The 25,429-nt window shown below is 42.2% G+C and overlaps 1 protein-coding gene across 4 annotated transcripts in view; it reads left to right on the top strand.

Annotated features, from left to right (window-relative positions):
- Positions 1-25,429, top strand: part of cep131 (centrosomal protein 131) — a 103,211-nt gene that overhangs the window by 4,288 nt on the left and 73,494 nt on the right. For all 4 annotated transcript variants that reach the window (XM_041217441.1, XM_041217439.1, XM_041217443.1 and 1 more), the window contains 6 exons: positions 4,070-4,261; positions 5,178-5,287; positions 9,580-9,694; positions 13,296-13,423; positions 16,911-17,024; positions 20,304-20,459. In XM_041217441.1, the coding sequence (XP_041073375.1) occupies positions 4,094-4,261; positions 5,178-5,287; positions 9,580-9,694; positions 13,296-13,423; positions 16,911-17,024; positions 20,304-20,459 (791 nt within the window). In that variant the 5' untranslated portion in view covers positions 4,070-4,093. The remainder of the gene's footprint in view (positions 1-4,069; positions 4,262-5,177; positions 5,288-9,579; positions 9,695-13,295; positions 13,424-16,910; positions 17,025-20,303; positions 20,460-25,429) is intronic.

Genomic DNA, 25,429 nt, shown 5'->3' with positions numbered 1-25,429 from the left:
TCCTGTACCTTGGGTCACACCACATAGAGAGACCTGGCTGGGGGAGTGGGAGGGTGGGAGTTTGTGGCGGGGTTGGGGTGAGGGGGGGTTGGGGGGGGGGGGGGGGTGGGGTGGTGCACAGTGGTTATGTACACAAATCCTTGAAGGTAGCTGGACAAGTTGAGAAGGGCTTTTTTTAAAAAAGCATTTGAGCTGCTTGGCTTTATTAATAGACAAGTACAGAAGGAAAGAACTCATGCTATACCTTTTATAAAACACTAGTCAGGCCTCAGCTGAAATGTTACAATCAATTCTGGACATGACACTTCAGGAAGGTGTCAAGACCTGAGGGAGGTTGCAGGAGAGATTTACCAGAATGGTACTGGTGATGTGAGGGACTGGAGAAGCTGGAGTTGTTCTCCTTGGAGGGGAGAAGGTTAAAGAGAAGATTTGATAGAGATGTTCAAGGTCAAGAATGGTTTTGATAGGGTAGATAAAGAGAAACTGCTTCCAGTGGCAGGAGGACCATTAATCAGAGGACACAGATTTAAGGTGATTGACAAAAAGGGCGACATGAAGCAACTTTTTTTTTATGCCTCAAGTTGCTGTGACCTGGAATGCACTGCCTGAAAGGGCATTTGGAACAGATCCAAAACATACAAAGGAGAACTGAATAAATACTCAGAGGAAAATATGTACAGGACTATGGGGAAAGAGCAGGGGAGTGGGACTAATTGGATAGCTCCACTAAAGAGCCAGCCCAGCCATGATGGGACAAATGGCCTTAGTCTGTGCTGAATCGTCCTCATGATATTCAGTACGTGCAATTCCTCAAATATATCTGGAGTAATAAATGCACAATCCAAACGCATTAGAAAATAATTAAGTCCTCAACTCAGAGCATTTGGTAAGTAAATGTTTGTTACATTTTGAGAAAATGGGTAATGCCAACTGATTTTACCCAGAAAAAGAGTGAGCATTCAAAAGGAAAAAGTAAGAAGTTATATGAGAGAATTCTGCAGCAATATTTTTATATGTGAAAAGGTCTGGGTCCAAAGGCTCAACTTACAAGAAAAGCAAAATACCAATTACAGAAGGTGGATTAAAAGTAATTGGTTTTAAGAAAGAATTCTGTCATCTCAGTGTTTGATGTCCCGTGAATCAGAACATGAATTTAGAGTGAATTTTTAATATAGGTTATTGTGATTGCTAAATTAAAACTGCATTTCTCCAGTTAATATTGTTGAAATTGAAGTTCCAATTTCCCAGTTAGTCCTTCTGGAGCAAAGCAAGTTAAAACCCATTTGTATTGGTAAACTGAAAACAGAATGTTTATTAAATTGGATTTGACATAATTGTCTATTTTTGTGCCTTTCTTCACACAGTGCTATGTCAGAAATGACATTATGCTAAGCTCCAGAGATTGACCATTGACTCCAAATGAACAGTACAGGCAACAAATTAATTTTATTAATTGGGTCAGATAAAGTGGCTAGGAAAACTTGAGTGATGACTGAAGATTGTTAATTTACAAAGTGATGGTTTTTCAGCAGAATGTCAGCATTGTTTCAGTTATACAGGGCTCTTTCTCCACAGTTCTTCATGTGACATTCCTATTTCTTGGATGAAATCATTTTTATTTTCACTCTGATCACCAGATGGAGGTGCTCAGTCATTGTCTGATATTAAACTTCCTGTCCTTTGTCTGTTTGGAGCAAGCTGACCAGCTTGAGACTGGCAGTGTTCAGTGGGTCAGGCTGAAGTGCTAATGCACCAAAGAGTGATGGTGAAGAGGCCTTTTCATTTGCTGGATCTTCAGCACTCCCAGAAATAGAATCAAAGTAGTTCAGACAATGAAGAGCTGAAAATGTAACCTTTACTGTGCAACGTTTGGTTCCTTGTGGAAAGTTTTCAGTTTTAAAAGATACAAGAACTTCAAAGTAACCTCTAAACCTTGTAGGTTTTCAAACAGTACTAACCTGTGACCATCAAAATCCTCCGTGCTGTGCCAAGAATCTTTGTTTTGGCTGTTTTACTTTGAAGAGATTTACCAAAGCTATTTTTGGGGGTAGATAACACAAACACATTTGCTTTGACTTTTACTCAGAGTTGGCACTTTCAAACAAAGCTTTAGCGAGATTTGTTTTGGGTAATGACAGCTTAAAGCCCGCAAATTAATTTTGACCATCAGATTCAGTGACCCTTTAGGTTGTGAATAACGATTAATGTCGTCTTGAACTTGGCAGATCCTCAGCTGTTATCAGAAACCTGATGCTTTTGAAAGATTGATGACTTTGTATTTTCATTGTCATTTAGGTTTGATTTACCCTTTGAATTTCTAAAGTTATAAACGTGTATTTATTCTGGTCATCTTGAGTATTTTTTAAAACCTTTTGTTTAGGTATGCCAGTGTCATTTATCTGTATGTACTTGTCAGAGAAACCCATGAAGAGGGCTTCCTTGGTGGAGTGAGCCAACAATAACAACCACTGTCATATGTACATTGTGCTTTAATCTAAAGGTGCTTCATAGTGACATGATCAGACACAATTGGACACTGAAATAAAGCGGCACGGCCCGTGTTAGGATGGGCAGCCAAAAGTGTGGTCAAAGGGGAGGGTTACAATATGAGCCTTAAGGGAAGAGGGAGGGAGGGAGGGAGAGAGAGATGCGGAGGAGGAGGTGAGACAGACAGAAGGGTTTGAGAGGGAATTCTAGAGCACGGGGCCTAAGCAACTGCAGACATGGCTCTTAATGGTGGGGTAAAGGCATGTACAAAAAGGCCAGAGTTAGAGGAACAGAGTGTTCCTGGGGGAGAGGTGGGGCTGGGGTGTAGGTCTTGAGGAGGTTAGAGAAAAGGAGGGATAACCCTATGAAGAGATTTAAACACAAGGATGAGGATTTTAACATTGAGCCATTCACAACTGGGAGGCAATATAGGTCAGCAAGGGCATGGTTGATGAGTGAGGGGGAGTGGATGAGTTCGGATAAGCTGGAGTTTATGAATGGTGGAGTTTGGAAAGCTGACCTGGAGAGGAGTGGACTGACCAAGCCTGGAGGTGACAAAGGTGTGGTTAAGCATTTCAGCAGCAGATGGAGTATAGCAGGAGCAGAGCTAGGCAAATGGAATTGGATGCATTATTAAATGTAAAGTCTTCTATGTTTATGGTGCTTTATCATATCTCCTCAGGTGGAATAAATTAAAGTTATTTTTAAATCCAGTGGTTGTAATCTAAAAAATGTGGCACCTTTTTGTGTGCAACAAGATCCCACAAACACCAATGAAATGAGTGACCATGCTGTCAATTTAGGGTGGAATATTGCCCAGCACGCCAGGTGAACTCTACTTCTCTCTGAATATTGATATGGGATCTGTAATGTCCATTGGAACAGGCTGATAATGCTTTTGTTTGATATCTGATCTGAAGGATAGCACTTCTTCAGCACTACACTAGAATGCCAGTCTGGATTAAAGGGGCAATTCTTAGAATAGGCTTTCCACCCACAAACTTCTAACTCAGAGGCTCATATGTACATTGTGCTTTAATCTAAAGGTGCTTCATAGTGACATGATCAGACACAAATGGACACTGAAATAAAGCGGCACGGCCCGTGTTAGGATGGGCAGCCAAAAGTGTGGTCAAAGGGGAGGGTTACAATATGAGCCTTAAGGGAAGAGGGAGGGAGGGAGAGAGAGATGTGGAGGAGGAGGTGAGACAGACAGAAGGGTTTGAGAGGGAATGACCACATGAGCCAAGCTGATATGTTTAGACTATGGAAGTCCTGGACACAGTTCTTAGTCCTTGTTGTTCACTGATTTCAGCTGGTGGTATTCACCTGTTTGTTAGCTCTGTTGCACACTGATATGTTTTTAGCACAAGCCAAAGCAAAATCCTCTCTCAGGACATTAGCAAATGCATTGACCATTTCAAAGAATAAAATATTAATTTCACTGTGTAAAAGCTAGGAAAGGGCTTGATAGTGCATATGCTCACTTTGCAAGCCGCAAAAGAATTTCACTATTTTAAAGTATTAAACTACTGGATTCAAAAGCCAAATATTTACATGTAGTTTTCTAATTTCATTCCAGGTTGCTTTTTATTGTGCATTCACGATGAATACTTCACGAAGCAGTTCTTCGTTCCTTGGTGATGGATTTGATCTTAGCTTGACTGGCTCTCAGTTATCCATATCTAAACGCCCCAGCAGTGCTTCACCAGCCAAACAGCTAGCACGCTCCACCTCTGTCATCTCCGAGAACAAGGCCAAAAGGAACACTTTGGTAAATAATGCAGACGGAACCTGGGTATAACTTAAATGGAACTTTTCAGAACTGGCCAAGTTTAAAAAAAAAACTTCCCCTTCCTGCCATGAATGTGGTGATCATGGTGAGGCACACAGATCTTGTGCTGACAGCCTTCTGGTATGAGACCCAAGTTATCGTTTTGTGGACAATTTAAGCTTCCAAGATTTATGCTTCTAATTGCTATCCAATTCCTCTCTGCAAAGTACATTTCTGACGTTCAGGTGAGAGTAATGGGGGACTTAGCAGTGATTTGCTCGACAACTTAAGCTTTGCTTTCCAGAGAAGTATTGGATAACAATTAGAAGCATAAATCTTGGATGATTTTCTTTCCCCACCACTCCACTCTTTTCCTCATTCAACGGACACTAAGACTAATTTTAGATTTTGTTTTACCAGCTCCTCCCTCAGTTCCCCAACTTTGACCAAGACTGTGATTAGCTAATAAGCAACACTAGGGATTGATCCTGGGACATTTTTCGGTCTTTTGACCTTAGTATTCTAGGCGGTACACTTACCAGCCGATCCTTGGGGATACCTATTGTTTACTGGTGCATATAATTGGTGCCTCAGTTTATTATCTTGGCTATTCATTAAGCTGAATCTTACTAATGTCTGATATGCTCATTGAACCATTTGACAAGGAAGGTTTGGGTGCAGTTTGTCTGATTGTGTGCTTGTCAATACTGGGGGTGCTCTTCCTCTCCTCCTACTGAAAATCAGCAGTACAACTCAAATTAGGAAAGTGCAGAACTTGTAAAGTCACAAGTGTGTTATAGTTCTTCAGAAGTGCAGGGAAAAGCTGTTGGCCGTGTGTAAATGCATGCATGTGAGAGAAACAGAATGAGAAGTTTCGCATGTAAAAGTTATGTCAAAGTTTTCTGTCTCTCTGCAGGTTGATGCTGGGCTTGGAAATATCAGTGGCAGTGGTTCTCATGCTATTAACAATTTACAAAGGTCAAACAGTGCCACGCAGGTCAACCAGCAAGCCAATGCCACATTAAGGTAATGTAATTAATTTACATCACTGAGCATTGAGATAGATCCATGTTTAGGTGGAATTTAATCTGTGTAAATATGAAGGACATCTTGCAAATCAGTTCACCAACAACTGCACCAGAACACTGAGCAGCATTCTGATTATTCAGTCAGCATTAAATGCCTCAATGTACTTTCCCTGCATTCTATGAGTTTCTGAAAGATAGAAGCATTTACACAACCCCCTTTCATCACTCTTCACCCACCCTGCCCTAACCCCGGCTGTTCATAGTGGAGGCAAATAGGTAGATAGATCACAAAAAGAAAAGGTTGAGAAGAGATTTCATAGAAGTGTTCAAAAACATGAGAGGTCTGGACGGAGGAGATAGGGAGAAACTGACCCCATTGGCAATAGGGTCAAGAGCCAGAGGATACTGATTTGAAAAAGAACCAAAGGTGACATGAGGAAAACATTTAAAACAAAATACAGTTTATAGTTAGGATCTGGCATTGAAAGTGAAAGCAGCAGCTGCAGTGATATTTCCAGGCTGACAGGTCAGGGCCTGCCTCCTGCCAACCCCACACTGGTTTTATTTGTGTTGCCTGCAACTTAGAACCATAGCATCTCGAAATGGATGCAGCATAGAAAGAACCATGTGGCCTCTTAGTTCCTTGCCAGCTCTCTGCAAGAGAGCTAGTCCCACTGCCCTTTCCTTATGGCATTGTAATAATTTTTCTCTTCAGGTAATGATGCAGTTGCCTTTTGAAAGCCATGATTGAATCAGCTTCTGCCACACTCTCAGCCAGTGCATTCCAGATCCTAACTATAAACTGTATTTTTAAAAAATGTTTTCCTCATGCCATATTTGGTTCTTTTGCTTTCCCCTCAAATCAGAGTCCTCTGGCTCTTGACCTTTTTGCCAGTGGTTTCTCCCTATCTCCTCTGTCCAGGCCTTGCATGTTTTTGAACACCTCTATCAAATCTTTTTTCTCTTCTCTAAGGAGAACAAGCCCAGCTTCTCTAGTCTATCCATTTAACTGAAATCCCCCATCCCTGGAACCCTTCTTGTAAATCTTTTGTGCGCACACTCTAATACATTCACATCCTTCCTAAAGCATGATGCTTAGAATTGGACACAATAGTCCTTTATAAAGGATCACATCACTTCCTTGTTTTTGTGACCTATGTACCTCTTTATAAAGCCCAGGATCCGTATGCCTTACTAACTGCTTTTCAACCTGCTGTGCCACCTTCAGTGATTTGTGCACATATACCACCAGGTCTTTTTGTTCCTGCACCCCCATTAGAATTACACCTTTATCTTATATTCTAGTTCTTCCTACTAAAATGTAGCACTTCTCTGCATGAAATTTCACCCATTCCACCAATCTGTCTATGCCCTCTTGAAGTCTATCACTATTCTCCTCACAGTTCACAATATTCCCAAGTTTTGTGTCACCTGCAAATTTTGAAATTGTGCCCTGCACAGCCAAGTCCAGGTCACTATTATAGGTCAAGCAATGTAGATTGTAGGCTATTCCTACCACCTGGTCTACTCTGGACATCAATGACCCAAAACTCAAGACTGCCCAAAACAGCTGCACTTTATTATTTGATTATTGTTACAGACAGTTCAATAATACTTATATCAGTGACTTCTCACCCCGTGCTTTACTTGGTTTCCCCAAGAAACAGGCAGGATGGGGGGTTGATTCGTCCTTGTCCGTTCTCTGTTCAGATAACTGACCAGGCTTTCCCTCTGCCTTGTCCAGCTGCAGTGATGGCCTCGAGCTTAACGAACACCGTGCTTAAATAGGTCTCTGCTCCCTGCCTTTTCATGTACGCACTTTGATTGGCTCCTTTCTGATAGCAATAGTCCATGGTTGGCTACTTCCTCTGATATTGACAGTCCGTGATTGATTCATTTTCACTCCGGGCAACCCTCCCTTGAGCAGGAAGGTCCTGACAGCAAAGTTGGCCAATCTCCTCCTGGATCTGCTTGCTTCAGCACCTCCCCCATCTGTCCCCAGTTCCACCAAGCAACTACTGTAAAGCGTAAAGGTGATTACAAACTGCTGAATTTCTACTTAGCAATGATATTCTAAACAAACAGCCATCATCAGTTGCATTACATTAAGACACTACCTTTTTGACCTTACTTTGAACTTTAAGCAAACAACTTTACACAATATTTGCATTCAAAAAGGTCTCAATCTGGGGATAAAACAATTGTTGCCTGGCCTTTAGCAAGCCACCTTTCTAATATTCGCACAAAACCATGAACACAGCATAAAGATTCTCTGTTAACTCACTTGTAGAAGTTAGCCTATGTTAGCCTTATAAATATTGTTAAATAGTAATTATAAGCCTAGCTTTTCCCTCTATCCATAAAAAGCTTCCACAATGTAATGACCCTTGCCCACAGGATGTCTGGTTGCTGTCACTCAGCCAACTTCATATCCATGCCGCCACTGTCCCTTTTATTGCGTCAGCTTTAACTTTGCTGACAAGCTTGTTATGTAGCACTTTAGCAAACACCTTTTGGAAGTCCATGTGCACCACATCAACTTCATTACCCTCATCAACCCTCTGTTACCTCATCAATCAAGCTAGTTAAAAATGACTTTCCTTCAACAAATTCATGTGGCTTTCCTTAATTAATCCACACTTGTCCAAGTGACTGTAAATTTGCTCCAGATTATCATTCCTAAGAGCTTTCCCACCACTGGGGTTATACTGATTGGCCTCTAGCTGCTGGGCTTATCCTTATACCCATTCTTGAACACAAGTGTAACACTTGCAATTCTCTGGTCCTCTGGCACCACCTTTGTGCCCAAGGAGGACGGGAAGATGATAGCAATTTGGCAGTTTATCCAGCCATGGGAGATATTGGAAGGATAATAATAATCTACAGGCTATCTGCTTGAGGGTGTACATGTACATGTGGGGAACCCGCCACCTTCCCACCTCCACCCCGATTAAGTCTTGGCGGGAAGGCCTGTGGGTAGTACACCTGCCCCCCCCCCCCCCACCGCCAATCCAGGGGTTAATCCAGCGGCAGGTGTGCCTGTGGCCACATGGGGAGCATGACCAGCAAATCTATGCGGGCTGCTTGTGGTTTTCCGGGGTGGGGGATGGGGCATTGTTATATAGTTTAATAGGCCTTATGCATGGCCCCTTTGTAAGGATGTCAAATCTCTCTCTCACATCGGCCTCTCCAAACAGGCGATTCAAAAATGGTCCTGAGCTGGGACCATGCTGGCAAACCGGCACACTGGCTGGTGACTGGAAATCGTCTGCTTCCGATCCCACCCATTTTAAAATTCAGCCCCATTTAGCCTTTGTGACTTGCAGCAAATGTATGGAGATAAAAAGTTACTTTATGTTTGGAAAAGCAGTGAACCCCCTGATTTTATCTCTTGTGGTGGTGGGGGGGGGGGTTCTTTCTTTTATGCATGTCTATTATTTTCATTTTCTTTCTTTGGATCGTGAACATTAAATAATGAAACATGACTCCTTTGTCATGTTCATTGCCCCTGAAAAGTATTGAAGGAGCCAAGTTGCAAGAAAATCACTTTCTTAAAAAAAAGTCAAATCCTTTTCTACTGAATCCACTGAGGCTGAAGTTACCATTTTGTTATTTGATCAGAGAGAGCTGAAAGCCATTGCGTCTGCCTGATGTAATGGATGTAGACTGGTGCTAATGTGTTTGTAGATAGTGACAATAGGTGGCAGTGTGTCCACACATGTAACATCTTCAGTCGGTGAATGGTGCCTAGATGGTGAACACCTAATTGGTGATGAGGAAATTTTTAAAAATGTTTTCCTCCTCTATTTCACTCAAGTGCCAATCCCCTTCCCCAGTCCTTCTGTTTTCAAAAAAAAAAATCATAGTGGTGAGTAAAGTCCAGGCTACCAGCAGCTACTCGTGGGAAGGTCCAACTTGGTCATAGAATCCACATGAGTATATGATTTATAAAATCAATTAATCAGCATATTTTCTTATTTCTTGCCTAATTATGGCAGAAGTAATGGTGCAGTGACTCTTCAAGTTACAGAGTTCGATTTCGAATGTGTGGTAATAGAATGCACTTAACAGAGCTGTAAAAGAGCACTGTTCGGTAACTAGTGAGAAAGCTGTGCTCATGGCACACAGGAAACACTGCATTATGAGAATGAAGACTTTGGAAATAGTGGATATCAGGAATTGATTGCAAAAATCCAAAAAAATTGATGCATATAATTGGCCATTCAATATGGCATCATGCCTGAAGAAAATTAGTCTATTAATTGTGCCCCTTTCCTGGTCTCTCCTTAGCGAAGAAAGAGCAGGCGATTTCCTGGCTTTGTTTGATAGCTCCGCAGATGGGAGGAAAAAACTGTCCAGCTTGAGCAAGACATCTCCAGAGAAGAGAACCACTTGGAATATTCTGGTAATTATAAATTAACCAAACTTTTCGGGCATTGGGAATCGAAGACAGATTGTGCCTTTGTTTTTCAGAATCCTGGTGCAGTGCAGTGCTTGGGAAAAGTAGCGTTACTGTAGGTTTATTTCTGTCAATTTCCACCTCCCCTTTCCTGAAGTGTTCAACATTTCCTGGGCTACAGTTCCATGTGCTTGATGTCCTTCAGTGCTCTGGAGGCCTAATAGAATTTAATCCCTTTCACTTCCTCAATGAAATGAGGCTTACTGAGTTATTTGAACAGCTATTCAAGAGATGAACAAAGTAAATAACGTTAAAGTACCTGGTAGGCATCAAAACAGCCCTAGACCAAGATTATCCTGGAAGTCTGTCCTTCTTTGACAAATTTGTCACTCCTCCACCAAATCATCAACTAATTATCTCTCCAACCTGTCCTGATGTCTGAGCTTTGCATCATCGTCGATCACCTTCAGAAACGTTAAGATTTCAATGGAAAAACAAAAACAGAATTACCTGGAAAAACTCAGCAGGTCTGGCAGCATCGGCGGAGAAGAAAAGAGTTGACGTTTCTCCGCCGATGCTGCCAGACCTGCTGAGTTTTTCCAGGTAATTCTGTTTTTGTTTTTGTTTTGGATTTCCAGCATCCGCAGTTTTTTTGTTTTTATCTCAAGATTTCAATGGTACCATCTCAAAAATCACCTCTTTTTCAAATTGGATCAGCTCGACTATCTTAACTAAATAATTTGGACTTAAAGTACCTCTTCTGGCCTTTTAACTGGACATTTTTAAGTGCTAAAGTATTGCAGAGTATACAAGGTAGCACTTGCTTATTTACTTGTTGGTCATAGTCAGTACTTTTCATGAGTTTCTCAGTCCAAGTAAAGAAGAGAAATTGGATATATGCAATGTGACTGGGAGCAGAGATTTGTCTTATGTGCCTTGTGCTTGTATACCGTTAGAAACCTATTCCCCTGTTTGGGACTGTGGGCAGGGAGGATCATCCTAGATGTGGGTGAGTTTTTTTCCCCCCTGCTCCTGAAGGAAATTTATCAAATTCATCCAGCACCGTTCCAGTTCATTTGTTTCGGCTGTTGCTGTCCTCTGCTAAGCTGCTGCGGTGCTCTGCTTCACTTTTCCAGTCCGTTAATCTGAATGAAAACTTTCCCTCCTGACTTCATTTCAAGCTCCCATGGAAAAATGAGAGGAGAAACAAACTGAGAGGAAATGTATTTGTGAATGCCAATTGACATGAATATGAGGGTTTCAGTCAATAGCAGCTTTGTCATTATCGACTCTTATTGTGGTGTGGTGTGTGGCATCGGGTGCAGGGAGAAGATCTCGTGTTACACATGATATATATGGGAAATATGAAATACTAGATCTTCCCTCCCCAGAGCATGGCACATAATTGTGCCAGTAATGGGTTGATTTATCACATAATTAGAGCATCCAAAAATAGTGAAATTGATATCTAATTTTTTTTAGCTGTTGGTATATTTATATCTAATTTCTTTAGCTGTTGGTATGAGGTATCGTGTGTACAGTTTTCGCTAATTCTGTGTTGCCATGTGCAGTTACTTCTTTAGCTGGCACTGACCATATTTTAGGAAGAAAAATTATCCATAAAAGAATTTCATTCCACCATAGAAAAATTCACTGAGATGCACTAAATGTGGAAGTTCTCCATTTGATTGTGTATATATTTTGGGATGATTCCATTTTGTTTTTGAGGTAGACTCATAGGTACATAAAGCACAGAAGGAGGCCATTCGGCCAATTGTGTCCATGCCGGTCAACGAAGATCTGACATTAGTCCCATTTTCTAGCGCTTGGCCCATAGCCCTGGAGGCTATGGTAATGCAAGTGAATATCTAAATACTGCTTAAGTGTTACGAGAGTTTCTGACTCAACCAACCTTTCAAGCAGTGAGTTCCTGGCTCCCACCACCCTCTGGGTGAAAAAATTTCTCCTCAACTCCCCTCTTAGTCTTCTACCTCTTACTTTAAATCTATGCCCCCTGGTTATTGACCCCTTTACTAATGGGAAAAGTGGCTTCCTAAGCACCCTTTCTATGCCCCTCATAATCTTATACACCTCTATCAAGCCCCCTCTTAACCTTCGTTGATTAAAACATGAAATAAAAGTAAATTATTTTCAAATACCTGTAATTATGAGCCTCGCCATCTTTGTACAATATTAAAGTACACCAGGTAGAATAGAGTTGGCCTCCCATAGGAAAGTTTTATTGGAACTTGACTATAGTAGTTGTCCTTTACAATGCTGTATGTAACCTAACCTTCTAGTAACAGCATGAAAAATATTCTATTATACTGCTGTGCTGAATGGTCATGTGTTCATTGTTTATGATGGGACGTTGAGGTGGCTGTCCCATTAAATCGTTTTCCAGTGTGTTTCAGGTTGCCTTTGAGTTGTTCTTTACCAGCCTATTTGCTTGAGTGTCGTGCTACAATTTAATCATGCTCCCTTGAGTTTATGAGGAACATTGGAATTGTGATGAACAGATAAAGAAGCTTTGGAACCTTTACCATGTCCCATGCAATTGTGATAACCTTGTGCAATGTTGATACTCTCCATGGTATCCAAAACCATGTGATCTCCTTGGAGAGGTGAAAAAAACAATCAAGATATCCAGGCCAATTTGTTGGTGGGTACAGTGGGGGAGATGTTCCTGGAAGTTCCTCTCTGATCCATCAAGCTGATGGAAACTAGTCCAGGAGATCACTTTGGTCTCAAATCCCAGAAGTACCTTTTGTAAGAAGTGATGTCTACCCTAACTGGAAATAGGTACTTCTCTACTTGAAGGAGTTGAGCAAATCAGCATCCACTGCATGATCTGATAGCCAGTTCCTGTGAATCACTATTCTCTGGGAAAAGAACCGCCTTCTGATATCTAACCTAAATCTGGCCTTAGACAACTTAAGATTCTGATATTGAAATTCTGAACAGGAGCCACATTGGACTTGAAACATTAACCGTGTTTCCCTCTCTGCAGATGCTGTCAGGCCTGCTGAGTTTTTTCAGCACTTTCTGTTTTTATTTCAGATTTGCAGTACCCATAGTCTTTTGCTTTAATTAAAACTCTGATCCCTCGTCCTCCCTAACCTATTTAATTGTGACAAAACCCTCAACTGGAACACAATCTGTTCCTTTCATCACCTTGTACACCTCAATCATATCACCCCTAAGCCTAGGCTTCTTTAAGATGCCGGATTCCAACTCTTTTGGCCCATCTTAAATCCTATGCGGATGTATTTCCTTGATCTGATGTGTGAGAACTGCTTGAGCACATTATAGTGAAAAGATAAAGCTATCTTCCAAGGTATCTGAAGACAAAGCTACCTCTTGTATAGATCATTCCATGTACACTTATCTTAAGCATTTGATGACTAACAATTTGATGAGAGCCAGGCAGATAGGGTGACTATCACCTTGTGCTCCTGACCGCACAATATAATATTAGAAGAGGCAGGTTTTTCAGTTTCAGATGCAAGCAATTAATTTCAGAACCACTGGATGAAATGTTAATATATATGTCTGTAGAATAACATGCTGTTTCTCCACCCACTCTTTGTTTCTTTCCCAATGGCAGGATGAAGAGCCCAGAGCTTTTCCAGTTCCTATCAGTGGTCGCAGTACCAGTACTATAGATGTGCCAGTCTTGACTAAAAGGAGGGAGGCAACTGTGCCATTGGCAGCCAACTTTACAGCCAACAATCGGTTAGTAAGTCCATAGAAAACCATAATAAGAATGTAAAGTGGGAAAAAATTGTTTGGTTCCTACATATTGCAAGTACCTTTTAAGCTTTGTGCAATGTGGAAATGTTTGTTTTAACAGCATAAAGGCAAGTATTGTTTTTATATTGGTAAATAGCAAGATTGCCCCTATAAACAGTCTTCCGTTTGCTCCCAATACTAACAGTATTCATTTTGAGTGACTGCCACACTTTCGGAAGGATGTGAGGATCCTTGAGAGGATGCAGAGGAGGAGATTTACCAGAAGGATTCCAGGGATGAGGCATTTTAGCTGCAAAGGTTATACTGGAGAAGCTGGGGCCGTTCCTCTTGGAGCGCAGGAGATTGAGGGGAGCTTTGATCGAGTTGTGCAGATTATGACAAGCTTAGAGAAGGTAGACAAAGAAAAACTGTTCCCATTAGCTGTTGGTGCAAGGACTAGGAGGCACAGATTTGAGGTTTTAGGGCAAGAGATGCAAGGGATATGTGAGGAAGATCTTTTTTTATACAACAAGTGGTAATTCCCTACAACTTGCTCCCTGTGAGGGTGGCGGAAACAAAGACTATGATTGGATTCAAAAAGAAATTGGATGGGCACTTGCAGCACTACAGGGCTAAAGTGGGGGAATGTTTTGTTTGCTCTACCTAGAGCCAGCATAGACTTGATGGGCTGAATAACCACTTCCTGTGCCGTAATGACTGTATGACAGGAACAATGCATCTTACTGTGGTGGCCAATATTGCATTGTTTTCCTGGAGCTGAGTAGCTCCAGATTGGCCCTCAGAGTCAGTGTGCTGAATTAAAGCCAATTTGTGTTCCTGCTGTTAATCACTATCCAGTCACCCCTGCTGCAAAGTGCCCCTAGGTGCCAGTTAAGAAGAGGATTGAGCGGAGCACAATGAATAAGTATGGGCAGGACGGGCATGAGAAAGTGGGGCGACCGCATGTGTGGAGGATGAACACCAATGCAGACAGCTTGTGAAGAGTGGCTGCTTCCATATTGTAATTTCTATGTAAAGCTGATCTTGGATGATAATTTCATCACTGAAAGGGTGGTACAATATTTGCAATTATCTACCAGGTAAAATAAGGGAAGCTAAGACTGAGAGTTCAGAGTGGAATTGGATGTTTAACTAGGTGAGCTAAAATAGCTTCAGAGGCCTAATGATTCTTCTGTGGTCTCTTGCTTTATTTTGATGAGCTGTACAAAGTGATGGTGCTCCCACAAGTTTACCAATCAGGTGGTTCCCAGTGTCATGAATAATTTTTGGTCGGTGTCAGAAATGCAAGGAATCAATAAATCATCTCAGTTTATCTATCATAAATTGGATGAGAAAGTGAAATAAACATAGATGATTTAAATACTAACTAGATCATTAGTAGAGATGGTGGTGTAGTGGCATTGTCACCAGGGTAATGCTCTGAGGACCTAGGTTCGAATCCCATCATGGCAGATGGTGAAGTGTGAATTAAATTTTAAAAAAGTCTGGAATTACAAGTCTAATGATAAATCACTGTTGTAAAAGCCCATCTGGTTCACTAATGTCCTTTAGGAAAGGAAATCTGCTGTCCTTACCTGGTTTGGCCTACACGTGACTCCAGACCCCACAGCAATCTGGTTGACTCTTGAATGTCCTCTGTTCTTCAGTTCTCAAGGGCAGCTAGGGTTGGGCAATAAATGCTGGCAGAGCCAGCGACACCCCGATCCCATGAACGAATAAAAAAAAAAATCCAGCTCAGAAGGATATCATTTGGCCCAAATGCCTGGGTGGCTCTGGCCAATTAGTCTCACTCACTTTGCTCTTTCCCATGGCCCTGCAAATTTCACCAAGTATATATCCTGTTCCCTATTGAAAGTTGCAATTATGCCTCCCCCAGCACCTTTTCAGACAGTGCCGAATGTAATAACTTGCTGCAGGGGGGGAAATAAATCTTCTAATTTCCTCCAGGGGTTATTGCCAATTATCTTAAACTCTGCCTACTGCTTACCGATCATCCTGCCGGCAGGAACAGTTTCTCCCCACCTACTCCATCAAAACCTCTCATTATTATCAACGTATCCCCTTAACCTTCTCTGCCCCAAGGAGAACAATCTCAGCTTCTCTAGCCTTCCAGAAGTCTATGTGTTTAATTACATAAATTCCCCATACCTGTGCAGTTTGTGGAATGGCTATTCATATCACTATGACTCACTATATGTATTTAATACAGGCTGTAACAGTGCAAAAAATATTTCATAGAATTGAAATACCCTCATATCCTGTGAATCAATAAATTAAAAAGGACCAATGTGGTTATAAATGGATTTTTATGAAGCACATTGAAGTGCTAGCTATTTATATTTGATTAAAGCAATTCTTCTTTATCTTGCTGTAAGTTAAAGTCCTATTGCAATAATTTGAGTCTGATATAGAGCCAGAAAATCAGAGCAGTAGGGCAGAGTTTGCAATAATGGCATTAAACATTGTGCACTTGAAGTGGGTTTTTTCTGGTGCTTTAGTTTGTTGTGGTTCACAATGGTTGTAGTAGGATGGACAGATCATTGCCAACTTTATAACGATGTGTTTATAATTTTCTCTTATTATTGCTTCTTTTTCTGCCCCATCCCAAAGTCCATGCCATCTTCTAAGTGCCTGGAACAGTGCAGCCTCTGGAAAACCCTTTCTTGTGTTTTTAAACAGCTCTATTTTTAGTTAAAGAAAAACTTAAAGTTCTTACTCCGATGTCTATTTTCTCTTTAAAAAAAAAATTAATGTTGCTATGAGTACATTAACATTACATATTGTTTCCTACATATTCTGAAGAAAATACATTTTTTGCCTTCCCTCCCTCCAGCCAAGCTCAGGATATCCTTTCAGTAAATATGGTGTTTGTGGGACCAATGTATATTGTTCCTGAACGTACAGATGTAACAGACCAATGGCAACTGGATTTTAATTACACTCTGCATTCTTCCTTGTGTTGATATGTAACAGTAATATAGTGTGCATTTATTATTTTTTAAAGTACCATTGATTGTCTTACTCTTTTCTCCCTTATCTTTTTTCCTTTCCTTCCATTCATAGCCTGCTCTCCATTACACATGCTCTTTCTGTCAGGTGTGCAGTGGGTCTGCTGCATAAACTTTTCACCTGTGGTAATGACACATTGTTGATGATTCTGCATGGAACTTGATTCAGGGGAAGGTGACCAATGTTGGGTGTCGTGTTTCTCTCTCTCTCTCTCTCTCTCTCTCTCTCTCTCTCCCCACCCCCCCCCCGACTGAATTTCTTGAGCTTCAACCCTGGCCACTCCCTCTCCCACCTCCCATCGTGAGAAATGATGAGAGCGGACAGAGTTGATTTAACCAAGTCAAGAGAGTGTAGGCATGGCCTGGATGGGGTTTGTCAGCTCTTACCCTAATAATGTGACTTCATTGCTGGTTATCTTTCCTTCGTGGTTGAATGTTTTTTTGTCACGCTTTTCTTTCAGGAGCAACAAGGGAACTGTTGGGAATTCTGTCACCACAATGCTGCACAATAACTACTCAACTGTTGATAAACCTTTGACTCCAAAAAGCTCCAACCAGAAAGCAACATCTCTTAAGTAAGTTTAAGATTCTTGTTGGTAGCCAAAATGATTCAAACATCAACTTAAAATCCTGCTCTATTCACTGATTTAGCAAATGATGTTTGAAACCAATCACTATATTGATGTACACAGCAGAGAATTTCACATTTCATTCTATAGTTACTCTTTGGAACTCAGTTTCGTGCAGTGGATTTTCTCAACAGGAAGGATACAGCTTTATGGTTTGCTGGGCTGATGGTATTGTACCAGTCCCCTTTAGAATAGCGGCAGCAAGGAATCCACAAAATAATTGAATATCAATTTCAAGACAAATACCATATTGATGTAGGTGTAGACCCAACTTTGAGGGGGAAAATAATATCAACTTGCATATGGACTGCATATTCAAATTAAAGTTTATTTTTATTGCAGCCTGAAACAAAGAACCCAGAAGACCTATCTTGTATAAAAAATTTTAAAAATTGGTTTGTTATTGGAGCTTGTAATGAAGGCGATGTGCTATCTATCCAGCATGGCCACTGGTGATATATAAAGAACCTACCACGTATTTCATCTGTCACCTCTGTGCTCGCTAAGTTACAGTGGGCCTCGGTCTGTCAACACCTTGATTTTTAACATTCTCGTCCTTGTTTGGAAATCCTTCATGGCCTCACCCATCTCCTGCAGCCCTCCAAGATCTCCCTGCTTCACCAATTCCGTGCCCTTTGCTCGTCCCTGATTTTCTTCAGCAGCATATGCCCTAATCTCAGGAATTCCCTCCCTAAACCTTTCTATCTTCTTACCTTCCAATCCTTCTTTAAGACAGTCTTTAAAATGTCCCTCTTTTGTCAAGGTTTTGGTCACCTCTCCCAATGTCTGCTTCTGTGGCTTGAGGTTAACTTTTGTGTGATAATTACTCCTGTGAAGTGCTTTGGGATATCTTCCTATGTTTAGGTGGTTATATAAATACAAGTTGTTTGTTGTGTAGTACGTACATAAGAAAATAAGATGGCTGATCTGACCGATACGGTCTTAACTCCACTTTCCTGTCTGCAACCCCCCCCCCACCCCGGCCAATAACCTTTGACTCCCTCATCAATCAACAATCTAAGTTTCTTTTCCCCTTGGTGGAGGGACCAGTAACCAGGGGACATAGATTTAAGGTACGGGGCAGGAGGTTTAGGGGGATGTGAGGAAGAATTTTTTCACCCAGAGGGTGGTGGAAATCTGGAACTCACTTCCTGAAAGGGTGGTAGAGGCAGCAACCCTCATAACATTTAAGAAGTATTTGGATGTGCACTTGCGATGCCCTGGCATACAAGGCTATGGGCCTAGTGCTAGAAAGTGGGATTAGAATAGTTTGACCGGCGCAGACTCGATGGGCAGAAGAGCCTTTTTCTGTGCTGTAGACCTCTATGACTCTATGACTCTTTCTGTTACTTCAATTTGATCTCCCAGGATCTGTCTCCTGCTCCTTTTTTATCTGTTGCTTTTGACTACCCACATGTCCTCCCCTTTACTTGTTCAAATGTAAGATTATATTTTTCTCTGCTTACTCATAAGTCAGTGGCTGGCAAATCTAGACTTGGAGTCTTAGGCTGGGGCAGGAGTTCTACTGACTCTCGGTGGAAAGTGTACCAGGATGTCAGGATTGTACTTAATGATGTCATCCATGTTCATTGTGTCATTGTGCACATGAAAAATGGTCACTTGGGCATGGTACTAGGGATCTGTACTGGTTAACAGTACTGGTTACTGGTAACAGTGCTGGTTAACATTCTTAAGTGGGTGGAGTTGCAGAGTGAGTGCAAGGTCACAAACATCGGTGTTTAGTATGCGTGTACGGGTTTTGCATGAACAATGTCATGCAGCTTTGATGAATTTACCCACCAATATATGTTGGGCATCTTGTACATCTGCCACGTGAATTCAATTGCTGAATCCAGGAAATGGCACCATACCTTGTCATAAGTATTGTATGGAAGGGAAATTTTGGGAGTTTATCTCACCAAAAATATACCTAGTCACCTGTTGACAAAAAAACATTGGCAATTATGGAACAGTCCATGCCCCATATGAGTGCCAAGAACATGGCTGGCCTTGTGGAACTTCTGCTGGTGAATAAACATTTAGAGCTCAGCATATTTTTCTTTCTGAGCAGTTTTCTTGCTTAGGTTTCCTTAAGCACGTTCTGCATTAATTCTTTGTGCTATTAATGTAAAAGTATGTTACCTAGCTTCTTCTGATAGGTTGGTAGTTAATGAACAATGTAATACTGACTCACCTATATCAGAAAAGCACCATTTTTAAAAAAAATGTTAATTTTTTTCTTGGGATAGATTGGTGCTGACAAGGTTGTGTTTATTATTGATCCATAGCTGCCCTGATTAGACAGTTGGTGTGCCTTCAGTTTTGAACTTTCTTCAAAAACAATTTGAACTGCTTTTCTGAGTAGGCCACTTCACAGGACTATGTAAGCTGATAATGACTACATAATTGAGCCTTTGTAACATGAATTTTCGCTGTGTTGATTCACATGTATATTTTGGCTGCCACGTTGGATGGAAGCCCACCACTTCCATTTCATTTTTCTCCCCCTTTTTTTTGCTTCTTTTCTCTGTATCGCTCCTAGCCCCCGCTCTCCTTCATCGTGGCTTGTTTCATTTCTTTCCTTCTGGGTTCCCTGCTCTCCCAAATCCCTTCAGCACCCCTTGAACTTCCTACTCTTCTGCTGCCATCCCAGGCATGGTTCCTTCTTGGATAAGCCTACAGATTTCCCCTGTGCCTCTCTCAGCATCCTCCAAAGGGCCCATTTAAGTGCTTACCACTGCCTCCTTATGAGCAGCAGCCCCAATGTGTCATTCCACTCTCTTACTGCCCATTGTGTTCACTGAGGGCTAATCTTGTCCATCTATCTTGTTGCTTCCTTACTCATCTCAGCGCTGACCCTGTGGACTCTGCCAGTGGATCAGCTATCACCACAGCTCTCCATCTCCCTCCAGAATGCCTGTTCATTTGAAAACAAAACCCTTGCCTGTTTATTGAGCAGCAACATCTTGGCATCAGTGCATTATGTTGGAACTTGGTGCATGCCCTTTATGGTAAAGAACTGTCAAAATTCATTGTTCGTATTCACTTGTCAAGAAAGGCCATTTGAGTGAAGTATTGGCAGGGGTGGTTACCAGTGCCTATAGGCTAGTACTGCAGCATGAGTTACTCTTAATGCTTTCTCATAAATTAAGATTTGAAATGGCCATCTGTTTTGGTAAAAAAATTCTAAAGGAGATATGTCTGAGTGTTTGTATTTTTCGACAGCAACATGATTAAGGTGCCAACTAATGATGAGAATAGCTTGGACCAGAACTCCTTTAAGAAGTCACAAAAAAATCTATCCAGTAATAATGTTGTAACAAGAAACAACACAAGCATTTTGAAGAAGAAGAAGGAGGTGACTGAGGAGGAAGCGGAAAGGTCAGTTTTAACATTTGCTCATTGTGGTTAAGCAGCCATTGTGATTTGTGATGCGTAAAACCACCTCAGAATCTACATTGTAATTCCTAGCTACATTACAGCAGGGGTGTTGAATCTTTGCCCATGGAGACCATGAAATTTCACCCTCAAATTCCATTTATGCTTGCCTTTCTAAATGTGATTTATCCTGCATGAATTTTGTTAGCTTGCAGGATCATTGGTAAATAAATCCTAGTTCAGAACGCCAAAGTCTGTTAATATTGATTACTTGAAATATATAGAGACTCATGAGAGCAGATATTGAAATCATGTGACTAATGGGGAAAAAAGCTGAATACACCTGACTTGCAGGATCCAATTCTGGCTTCGTGCATATCCCTGGTTTTTATCGTTCCACTAGTGGCAGCCATCCTTTCAGCTTTCTTAAGCTCTAGGATTCCCTCTCGAAACCTCTCCACCCTTCTCTGCCCTTCTCTCTTCCTTAAAACCTATCCCTTTGGCCAAGTGCATCTTTTTATGTGGCTTGGGTCGCATTTTGTCTGATAACACTTGTGAAGTGGCTTTAGATGCTTTTACTATGTTAAAGGCGATTATATGGTTGCAAGTTTTTGTTATATTTCACTGCTCTTTTAATTAAACTCTCTTTGTTAGGATCGTACCAGTTGCTTGATTCACTTGAGACTGAATCCAAAAATTGTAGACAAGGGGACACAGGAAATGGCGTCCTTCATACTGTCGGGTTTAAGGCACTTAAAAGTTTTTGTAACAGATTATAGACCTCTGAGTTCCACCCACAAATTCTTAAAAATCACAGAGCTAAGCCAAGCCTACAGGCCTAGGCCCCTAGGCTATGCAGCAAACCAAGAAAGATAACCTTTCAGCTTGGAAGCTGGAATGTGAGGACACCGTGCCCCTGGCATAAGCAATGACCCGCACTCCACAACAAGTATACATAAGACGGCCCTGATTGGCCGTGAGCTACACAAACTTGGTGTCAGCATTGCCGCTCTACAGGAACCAGGTTAACTGATAGCTCTATTCAAGAGGCTAATTACACCTGCTGCTGCAATGGAAAAGAATGCTCAAGGCCACTGTGAGTACGGTGTAGGTTTTTCAGTGTGTACACGGTAGCAACCTCAAAGTGCTTCATCTCCATGCGGCCATCATCTGACTGAGGAGGAGTCAACATCATACGTGCTGACACAGCAACTCTGTATGCCAGCCTTTCAGACAAAGGACATTTCTACCTCTCCCTACATGACGTTCTGAGGACCATTTCGAATGGGGAGAGGCTATTCATCCTGGGTGACTTCAGCACACGTATTGGGGCAGACAGTGATTCATGGTCGACATGCTTTGATTGACACACGGTGGGCAAGAACAATAACAGACAGCACCTTCTTGAGCTTTTTAACCTGAATGAACTCTGCATCACCAACACTTCATTCAAGACAGCCTTTGCCACAAGGTATCATGGTGAAATGCAAGGTCTGGACATTGGCACCATGAGAAGGCACAATCTGCCCAGCGTTCTGCACACCTGCACATACCACAGTGCAGACTGCGACACTGACCACTGCAGAGTGAAGGTGCAGCACAGAAAGTTCCACAGGACCAAACGTGACAGGCCACCACAAATCAACATCCCTTGTACGTTATGATGCCAAATATCAGCACTTTGCACAGTCGCAAGAACGATTGCTACCCACCAAAGGCTTACCAGGCGGCACTGGTATCGATGAATCATGGAAGTGACTAAGTTCAATCATCTGTGAAGCAACAGAAACTTCATTTGGCAAAGGCAGATCCCACAATTAGGACCAGTTTGAGACCTACTCAGCTGAGATGATGTATGTCATTGATGCTAAAAACAAAGCCTACATGAAGCACAACGTAAACCCAATGGTTAAAACACTGCATGACCTGAAAGTAGCCAAGACAGCTGTGCAAATGACAGGGAGATACTGTGCAAACAAGCATTGATCAACTTACATCAAGAGACCCAAACTGCCTGTGACAATGGAAATCTATGAACTGTGTATGATAGGATCAAGAGGGGGCTTGTTCCTGCCATCAACAAAGTTGCCCCCCTGAAGCCAGCATATGGTGAAGTACTCACCGACAGAAGTAAATGGATGTCCCGCTGGGCTGAACACTACTGTGAGCTGTACTCCTGTCAGGTGGACGTCTCCTAGTCTGCACTTGGTCCTGTTCCATGGTTCCTGTCATGGATGAGTTAGGTGAAAACCCTCTTCACTTGAGCCCAAGAAGCCCATAAACAGCTTAGCAAACAAAGACCACTGGCAGGGATGGAATCCCAGCTAAACTGCTCAAGCACAGAAGGTCCCAGCTACTACCACATCTTTATGACCTCCTCCTCCTCTGCTGACAAGTAGGCTCCATTCCACAGGAGATGGATGATGCAAAAATCATCACACTCCACAAAGATGACAAAGGAGACAGTAATGACTATTGGGACATTTCGCTCCTCAGTGTCACAGGAAGGCCTTTGCTAGGGTCATACTTAAAAGGCTCCATCTACTTACAGGCCAAATGTACCTGGATGCACAGTGCAGTTTCCATGTTAGCAGATCTACTGTGAAAGTGATCTTCCCCATACGCTGCAAGAGCAATGGAGGGAACAGGGTATATCCCCTTTACTTACTTTCATAGATCACACTAAGGCATTTGACACCATCAGTAGAGCAGGACCCTACAAGGTTTGAAGGAAAATTGGTTGTCTGCCAAAGTTCCTTGGTCTCATTCACTCCTTCCATGACAACAAGCACAGCACTGTACAATTTTTTTTTTACTTAGTTCTGTTGAAGAGTCAAACGGACTCAAAACGTTAACTGTGCTCCTCTCCGCAGATGCTGCCAGAGCTGCTGAGTTTTTCCATGTATATTTGTTTTTGTACTGTACAATTTTTGAAAGCTTCACTTCCATCAGCTCCAGAGTGAATTGAGTGAAACAGGGCTGTGTTCTAGCCCCCACTCTGTTTGGCATCTTCATTTCCATGCTCCTGACCTTTGTCATCCCAGTAGGTATAGAAAGAGTCTACCTGCACGCTAGATCAGACGGGAAGCTCTACAATTTATCAAGACTGAAAGTGAAGACAAGAACGCAGCATGTCCTGATCAGAGAACTCCTCTGTGCTGATAATGCTGCACTAGTCGTCAGACTGAAACTCAGTTACAAAGACTCATGGACTCTCTCTCCCATGTCTATAACTTGTTTTCCCAGACTGTAAGTGTCAAGAAATCTATGGTTATGGGACAGGGTGTTGCTTCTCCATCCCTGGTAACACCACTGGAAGTGGTTAGCAAACTCTGCTACCTCGGGTCCATGGTGACAGACATCTGTTCCTTGATGCGGGACTTGAAACACACACAGGGAAAGCAGCTGCCTTTGGGCGATTTGTGAAACCCCCATGGAATAACACCAAGCTGACCCTTAGGACCCAGCTGATGGTGTTTAAGGCCTGTGTTCTCAGCACCTTGCTGTATGGCTGTGGCACACGGACCACTTACAGCTATCAAGAAAAGGAGCTCAACAATTTCCAATGTTCACTGTCTACGGCATGTTACGGGTATATCCTGGCAGGACCAGGTCACGACTGTGGCAGCCCTATCAAAGGCAGAGCTCCCAAATTTGTTAGCGCTCGTCAAACAGAGGTGGCTTTGTTAGCTTGGGCACGTCAGCAGGAGGGAAGACAGCCGTGTACTCGAGGACTTTCTAGTATCGTGAGGTAGCCGGAGCCAGGTGAACAGTCGGAGCCCAAAGCTCCACTTCAAGGATGCTCACAAGCCTAAAAAACATCAGGTATTGGACCTGGGAGTCGACGGCTAACAACGGAGGAGGCTGGTGACACCACCTCCTGTGGGTTGGCGTGCACCACCGTGATGGCCGGTGGCTACACCAGCTTGGCAACAATGCTGAGAACAACAGTCCACAATGCCAGCCAGGAGCTTCACGTGCACCACTTGTGGCCGAACCTGCCTCTCGAGGATCAGCTGCTTGAACCAACAGCAAAGGTGCAGACAGCGAACAGCAAATGAAAGACACACCCCGGGTGAAGTGGGGGGGTGGGGGTGCGCTGCGAGGAGCAGAATTTAGTGATGTTTTTTTATTCATGAGCATCACTGGCTAGGCCAGCATTTAATGCCCTAATTACCCTCATTCAGAGGGCATTTTTTTTTTAAAGAGTCAACCACATTGCTTGGGTCTGGAGTCACATGTAGGCCAGACCAGGTAAGGACAGCAGATTCTCTTCCCTAAAGGGCACTAGTGAACCAGATGGGTTTTTACAACAATCGGCAATGATTTCATGGTCATCATCAGACTTTTTTTTCCAGATTTTTATTGGATTCAAATTTCACCCTCTGTCGTGGATGAATACAAACCCAGGTCCAGAAGCCCAGAGTCTTACCCTGGGTCTCCGGATTACTAATCCAGTAATAATATCACTATGCCAGTTTCCCTGTGACATGAACTGAGCAGCACTGAAACTGATCACGACTGCAAATCCAAAATATCTTGGTAATAAATCTTAACTTTTCTCTCAGTGAGAAAATGCAGTTTAGATTTTTAATTCCACCATCTGCCATGGCAGTATTTGAACCCAGGTCACCAGAACCTTAACTTAGGTCTCTGGATTACTAGTCCAGTGACAATACCACTACACCATTCCCTCCCCCTAAATGCAGTTTAGAGTGTTGCATGGGGCACTGTCATTTCAATTAATTGCTAACTGATTTCATTTGGTATTTAGTACCATTTCAGCTAATTGACTTAGCCTTGAGTCATCTTTTCTGTGGACTCGGTGCATATTTGTTCTACAGAGAACTAACTGTGAGCATTCTAGCACACTCTGACACTGCAAAAGGGTTTTTTTTGGGCTTCTTGTCAATTTTCTGGGAAATAAACAAATTCAGAATGAACATTTTAACCCAAAAAAGATGTGAGTGGTT

Source organism: Carcharodon carcharias, chromosome 22 (assembly GCF_017639515.1).
Source record: "Carcharodon carcharias isolate sCarCar2 chromosome 22, sCarCar2.pri, whole genome shotgun sequence".
In the NCBI taxonomy this organism is placed as follows: Eukaryota; Metazoa; Chordata; class Chondrichthyes; order Lamniformes; family Lamnidae; genus Carcharodon; species Carcharodon carcharias.
The sequence above is the reverse complement of the archived record's forward strand: the minus strand, read 5'-3'. Positions and strand labels throughout refer to the sequence as shown.